The sequence below is a fragment of the Rhincodon typus genome, chromosome 23 (assembly GCF_021869965.1).
Source record: "Rhincodon typus isolate 14 chromosome 23, sRhiTyp1.1, whole genome shotgun sequence".
NCBI classification, from domain to species: Eukaryota; Metazoa; Chordata; class Chondrichthyes; order Orectolobiformes; family Rhincodontidae; genus Rhincodon; species Rhincodon typus.
In genome coordinates this window covers 1456819-1464258 of record NC_063354.1, presented here as the reverse complement: position 1 = coordinate 1464258, position 7440 = coordinate 1456819, and the positions used below count along the sequence as shown (strand labels likewise).

The following is a 7440-nucleotide window of genomic DNA, read 5'->3' as shown; positions in this document are numbered from 1 at the left end:
TAACACTCTAATATACCCCACACCGCTCACTGTAACACACTGATATATCCCTCACTCCGACTGTAATACACTGATATACCCTCCACATCCCTCACCGTAAGGACTCCACTGTACCCCTCACTGTGACACTTGATATACCCCTCACTGTGACACTCTGATATACCCCCTACCCCTCACTGTGACACTCTGATATACCCCCTACCCCTCACTGTAACACTCTGATATACCCCACACCCCTCACTGTAACACTCTTGATATAACCCACTGTTCTCCTTATAACAAGCTGATGTACTCCTTCACTGCATCTTTACTATACAGAATTAAAATTGAACAATAAACACCTTACTAATTTAACAGACTCTCAAAACCACTGCAGTGTCTAATCCAATCTCCCGAGTAATTCAGTATGAACACCACCACACTGACAGTTAGGGCCATTGTGTAACCAGAGGGATACATGTTCCTCCTCAATGCAGTATTGTCACTACAGTGTGCATCACAAGGCTCAGAAAACACTTTCTGATTTGAATCACGTTTTGAATCAATCCTTTTAAATAAGGGCAAACATTCTTTTTAGACATAAAATCCTTTGAATTTACAAATTGTCTATTTTGATCAGTTGACATCTATTTATGGCTAGAAAATCATGCAGAAGGATTCACCTTGTTTTGTGGTTAAACTGCCTCCAAATTACAAAAAAGATGCACATTTTAAAATAAATGATATAATTTTAAAGGAACTACAGGAACAGAGCAACCATAGAGAAAGATAAGAATGTGGAATTCGAAACAGAAACAGGTCAACTATGATCTAATTGAATGGCGCAGAGTGGGTCTAAAGGACCAAATGACCTACTTCTGCTCCAAAATATACATTTATGCAACTTTTATAACACAAAACCTTGAAGATGCCAGTCCTGTGGGTTGATAAATAATGGCAAAAACAAAGATGTTCTGATGGACTTATGGAAAGAATAATCATTGATCAATCCAATGGAAGTCCATGGTTGCCAATTCCTTCTTTGAGCATGGTAGCAGAAGAGAGAGACACAGTGGAGGTGAGGGTCACTTGAGAACCAATCACATGTTCCAGAGTACAGCTTTAAAGCTTCAGATATCTGGGTCAGATTTACTTCCCCCAAATGTCACTATGACATGGCCAATTAATCCCCAGCTCCTGCTGTCAGTCCAATCAATCTCTTATCTCCTTCTCTGTCTAATTGAGCCCTGGCTGCTCTCTGTCCAGTTGATCAGTGGCTTCCTTGATCTCTCTCTCTCTCTCTCTCACTCTACATGCTGACACCACCCCCACCCCCCACCCCCCCCACCCCCGTATATCAGAGTGTTACAGTGAGGAGTGTGGGGCACATCAGAGTGTTACAGTGAGGGGTGTGAGGTATATCAGAGTGTGACAGAGAGGGGTGTGGGGTATATCAGAGTGTGACAGAGAGGGGTGTGGGGTATATCAGAGTGTACCAGTGAGGGGTGTGGGCATATATCAGAGTGTTATGGGTTGTTATGGGCAGGGTATATCAGAGTGTTATGGGTTGTTATGGGCAGGGTATATCAGAGTGTTATGGGTTGTTATGTGGGGGTATGTCAGTGTGTTATGGGTTGTTATGGGCAGGGTATATCAGAGTGTTATGGGTAGTTATGGGGGGGTATATCAGAGTGTTATGGGTTGTTATGGGGGAGTATATCAGAGTGTTGTGGGTTGTTATCGGTGGGGTATATCAGAGTGTTATGGGCTGTTATGGGGAGGGTGTAGTTTCAAAGAATGGTGAACCACGGAATGAGCAAACAGAGGAGCTTTCGCCATGCAGGGAGTGTCCCTAGTTCTGGTCCAGAAGGTCTGGCTTCAAATCCTACCTCCTCCAGAGGTTTAATAACATCTCTGAACACGTTGACTAAATAATCTGCAAGGAAAGAGGCCACAGGTTTAAGCTTTTTGGCAGGGGATGCCAGGGAAATGTGAGGAAGTACATTGTTATGTAGCAGTGGTAATGCCCCAGATCTTGGGGGGGGCACACGGTGGCTCAGTGGTTAGCACTGCTGCCTCACAGTGCTAGGAACCCAGGTTCAATTCCACTCGGGAAACTGTCTGTGTGGAGTTTGCACATTCTCCCCGTGTCTGCGTGGGTTTCCTCCCGGTGCTCTGGTTTCCTCCCACAGTCCAAAGATGTGCAGGCTGGGTGAATTGACCATGCTATATTACCCATAGTGTTCAGGGATGTGTAGGTGAGGTGGGTTGTAAGGGAATGGGCCTGGGTGGGATGCTGTGAGGGTCAGTGTGGACCTGTTGGGCCGAAGGACCTGTTTCCACACTGTAGGGATTCTATGATTCTATGATCTTGCTGACAGTAAGGATGGTGAAAGTGGAAACAATCTGTCAATTCAAAAGAAAATTGAATGCATACTTCCTCCATCTATCAATGATTTCATGGGTGGAATTATGTAGGGGCCTGAACAATGTGGGCTATAGTGAGAAATGTAACAGAAAGGAGGAGTCCTGTTAGGCTTCTCTTGATGTCAGGAGCAACTTGCTGCATTTTTTAACTACATTCAGGCATCAAGGCGTGTCTCTTGGTAGGCATTCACACATTGCCTATTAACAGCAATTATTGCTTGTTAACAACCTCACCTCATTATTATGCAGCTTCCTGTCCTGCCACATGCTGCAAGCAAATAAAATGCCAAGAGTGCTCAACATGGAAGTCAGAACAGATCCCTGGTGACTTCAGCTCACTCCTGGCTGTGAAGAGCCTCCATGGTCCTTACCAAGCACCATGGTCCGTGGGCACTGTTCATCCATGGACATAGGCGTCTGATCATTTCCAGTCTGTCAGTACCGTTATTCAGTCCATGCTTAGCAAGTACAGACCTGCATTGCAGGGTACACTGGCTACTAGCATTGAAAAGCTGCAGTGAGGACAGTCCATGTGCAGGGACAGGGGCCTACCTCATGGATCGGACCAGGCTGAATCTCAGCGCTGCTTGCTGGCTCTCTTAATGCTCACTCACTTGGTGACCACCTGGATCCTCACAACGTCTGTTCCTTGCCTTTTCTTTTAAATTAACGTAGTCACATAAGCAGGCAGCATGTCTTGCTGCTCAGTGATCTTCACTCAAGGGCGGGGAGGTGTACCTTTTGCTGTCTGGCGCTGTGTTATGTCAGTCTCACACCAACACCATGTGTCAGCAGCTTGTACGGCAAACACGCAGCACGTGAAGCAAGTAGCCATGTCTGAAATAGTCCCCACCGGGTGCCAGGGAGAAAGAAAAGCTGGTAAGGGGACCATTAGAGGGTGAAAATGGGTTGGCAGTGATGAAAGCAGCCCATGTGATGATAAAGCCTTGGGTGTGGGGGTTGGTAAAGGAAATGGAAGAAGGTGCTCATGCCCTAAAATTATTGAGTCTCCTGGCCAGAACTTCTTGAACTTCTAGGGACTGGAGAGGGGAGGGCAGGAAGGACCTAGCCATCTCTGGACTCTCTTGAGGGGAAATCCCTGAGGGGGCCATTTAATCTTTCTCTGGCAGGGGGCCTCCTGGCACTACCCTATCTTCTTGTGATCAAGGGGCACCTTGACTGAGTGCCAGGTTCCCCATCTCCCTGTTGTAATGCCCTTGGTCATGAGGACCAGTGGCTGGGGCGATGGAGTGCAGGTCTGTGCACAAATCAAGCACACCCTGAGAGTGCTGGACCTGGCTGTTAAATGTAGCTGTGACCCTGTTCATAGAGACAGCCAGACAATCACATGCTTTAAGCAGCTGAGTCCCTGCAGTTGTGCTGCTGCAGCTTCTGGGCTGTGAGGGGCACTGCCTCCGACATACCTGCCCCTGTACCTCATTCTGTGTGTGGAGCTGATGTGAGCCTCTTTAGAGGACAAGAACATTGTAGACATAGGGCTAAGCAAATGCCTCTCTGCAGTAATGCTCCGAGTGTCAGGAAAGTTGACTTTTCGGGTCAGGACCCTTCTTCAGAAATGGGGAGGGGGAAGGGAGATCTGAAATAAGCAGAGAGAGGAGGGGTGGGGCTGGGAAAGGTAGGTGGGATGGTGATAGGTGAGTGCAGGTAGGCAATGGTGGGGATTGGTCATGAGGTGGGAGGAGTGGATAGGTGGGAGAGAAGATGGACAGGTTGTGTCAGGTCAAGGAGGCAGGGATGAGAGGGAGGGTTGGTCATGGAATGAGGCCGGGGGTGGGGAGATTTTGAAACTGGTAAAATCTACATTTAGGCCTTTGCCCAATGGTGTGTTCACCAGCTTGTGCTTCCAAATGTTCTAAAGTTAATGTTCCCATTAAGGTGTTAATATCTGAGCTGGTGAGAAGGGGGCAGGGGGCAGCGTTACCGATGTTTTCTATGAGACCTCTGAGCTGTCTTCCAAAGGGTAGTGGAAGTGCATTCTGACAGAGCAGCCCACTCCACCATAGAGATCCTGCCCACTGTGTTGGCATCTGCAGACACAAGGGTGAGAAGGCAACATGGTCAATGAATGGCACTGACAGCAAGGTTAGCAATAGCATGAAGGTTGTTGGGGCATCAGACAGAATTCTCTCCCCGTAGTGGATGGGGAGCTTGATGTCAACAGCCCTTTCACCCATCTTGGCTCTGTCCTCATTGTTATGAGCTGTTCTCCCCTGTAAGGGCAGAGATGGAGGGATTGACTGAGGTGAAAATAGATAGCACAGATTGTAGTGCTGGCGTAGCTGGTGGTGAGTAGGATATCCTGGATGAGTGAGTGGGCAGCATTTAGGCCACACAGGATTAATGGTCTGGTATGTTGGAGCTGAACGTGAGTGAGTGATGAAAGATGTTGCAGGTAATAATAAGAGAGATAGAACATAGAACATTACAGCGCAGTACAGGCCCTTCGGCCCTCGATGTTGCGCCGACCTGTGAAACCAATCTGAAGCCCATCTAACCTAAACTATTCCATTATCATCCATATGTTTATCCAATGACCATTTAAATGCCCTTAAAGTTGGCGAGTCTACTATTTTTGCAGGCAGGGCATTCCACGCCCTTACTACTCTCTGAGTAAAGAACCTACCTCTGACATCTGTCCTATATCTATCACCCCTCAATTTAAAGCTGTGTCCCCTCGTGCTAGCCATCACCATCCGAGGAAAAAGGCTCCCACTGTCCACCCTATCTAATCCTCTGATCATCTTGATGGAGCATGAGCCTTGATGAGAGAGATGTGCAGTATCAGGGATACGATGAGTGTGAGGAAGCTGAGAGAAGAATGTGTGACACTTACCCTGGTGGATCGAGAAAGCCACTGTCCTTGCAGCTCTGCTAAACATTCCTCCAGACTGTAGTTACATCACTGACCCAGGTGGTGAGGGTCTGGTGTGTGGCAATCTGTGTCAGTCATCCAGAAAGAGGACACTCCTTTTCTGGAGCACCCGTCCACCAGGAACGTCAGTCCCTGCCGGAGAATCTTGCATCATCTTCCCCTTCCCAGGGGAAGATTGTCACCTGCAAGGGCAGCTTCGGTGTGCCAGTGCACAGTGACCCTTTAAAGATGGCACAAGCACCAGGGGCATGCTGGTCTTTTGGCAGATATCGAGTAAGTGATGGGTTCTACCAGTTACAGGGGTTGGTAGAATGAGGCTAGAATCAGACGGGAGGGGTGAATAGACATGGGGTAGGTAGTTACCGAGGTGAGTTTGATAACATGCAATGAGGTATCTCTCGAACCCTCTGTGAGACTTGACGAACTTAATACTTTGTCAAAAAAAACTACGATTCAGCACTATATCTCTGTACCTTCTGCTCTCTTTCTCTCTCTGTTCCATCAATAATTAATCATTTTGTCCTCATTCCTGATTTTCTCTGTGCCTTGTTTATCCCCAATTCCCTCTGTATACTTAGCTCCCAGTATGCATTCCTGTGTTATATTGATTTCCAGCTTCTTGTCCCATGGATCCTTGGCTCGGTGCAGGTTTCTGAGTTATGTTACATTTTGAACGTTGTGGAGTTTCTGAAGTTGGTCTCCCTTTCTTCAGCCACGTGACCCAGATGACTTCATGGATCCATCCAGTGACCAGCGCCCTGAGCCTGCCCTGTGTGGAAAGGAGCAGTAACAATGAGCTTCAAGAGCTTCCAGAATTCAGGAGCTGATGGAGACAGGAAGCCTCTGAAAATGGAGATGACGAGATTGAGAATCAACGGTTTCATGTAAAGCCAACCCCCACAAATCACACCCACCAGCAAGATCATGCTGTAAAGATCCTCAAAAAACATACACTGAGAAAATACTCTGTCAATGTTTTCAGTCTTTTATAAACAACATTTTTACTGCCGCAGGTTAGAAATGCTGAACTTGATGCTGGGCCTGAACTCTGATTCAGGGCAGTAATGGGCTGGATGAAATGAGTTTGTATAGCCTCAGTCCAATTGACAAAGTCCATACTATAACACTAAATATTGCCCATTATTTTGCATTACATTTTTTAGTTTTCAATGACTAAAACAAGATTGATGGAATCTGGATAATTTGACATTGCTGCAGAAGGGTTCTTTCGGAAGTTAAAGATAAGGCATAAAACTGAAATAGTCACCGAACCCTGTGCTATCCCTGTCGTGGAAGTGGTTGATGGAGACAGTATTGAGGAAATTTTACTTTTAGTTCAAAAGATTAGAGGGAGCTTTACTTTAAATTTATTTTTAGTTTGAAAGAGTAAAGGGAGTTTTATTCTGTATCTAACCCTGTGCTGTATCTTTCTTGTGAGTGTTGATAGGGACCGTGTACAGGGAACTTTATTCCGTTTCTAACTGGTGGTGTATCTGCCTTGGGAGGGTACACTCTTAAAGGGAGCACTCCTATGTATCTAATTCATACCATACCTGCCTAGGGGTGTTTGTTACAGGTTATGGGAAAAAATGTTCCTTTCCTTATCTATACTTCAATTTTTCTTTTTCTCAAACCCTATCCAGCCCCTAATAAAATGAATAATTCTGTTTGTAGAGTGTGAAGTATTTTTTGGAGGAAGATGACTATACATCACACCCTGTGTACAATCTATTTTCAATGATCCAGCCTGAAATGATCACCCCAGCACAGTTCTAAGGGGCTGCTGAACTTTCAAAACCCCAGCTATTCCCAGAGTCAATACAAAAGATAAAGATTTTTAAAAGTACTCAATTTAGAGTAAAAGTGGCATAGGCCACTTTACAAAAATTACAAGTTCTTCCATATAAATGGACTGTAGCCAAATGTAGACAGTTATGAACTGTTGCCATACGATTATTATTAAAACTGTAATCTCCTTACAAACTACTCCTCACGCACACACACTACCCCCCCTCTCTCTCTCTCAAACACACACAGGAAAAGAATGGGTTTTGTGGACAGAAGGAAAACTATGAAAGGGGTTCAGTGATCTCTGTTTACAGGTTCTGCACACATGGTTCTGAAACTGATCAGATCATTGT

The 7440-nt window shown here is 45.9% G+C and overlaps 1 protein-coding gene across 1 annotated transcript in view; it reads left to right on the top strand.

The window, feature by feature from the left end:
- Positions 1 to 6974, top strand: part of stxbp4 (syntaxin binding protein 4) — a 208635-nt gene extending 201661 nt beyond the window's left edge. The window contains exon 17 of the mRNA XM_048610619.1: positions 6012 to 6974. Within this exon, the coding sequence (XP_048466576.1) occupies positions 6012 to 6126 (115 nt within the window). The 3' untranslated portion in view covers positions 6127 to 6974. The remainder of the gene's footprint in view (positions 1 to 6011) is intronic.
- The last annotated feature ends 466 nt before the right edge of the window (positions 6975 to 7440 follow it).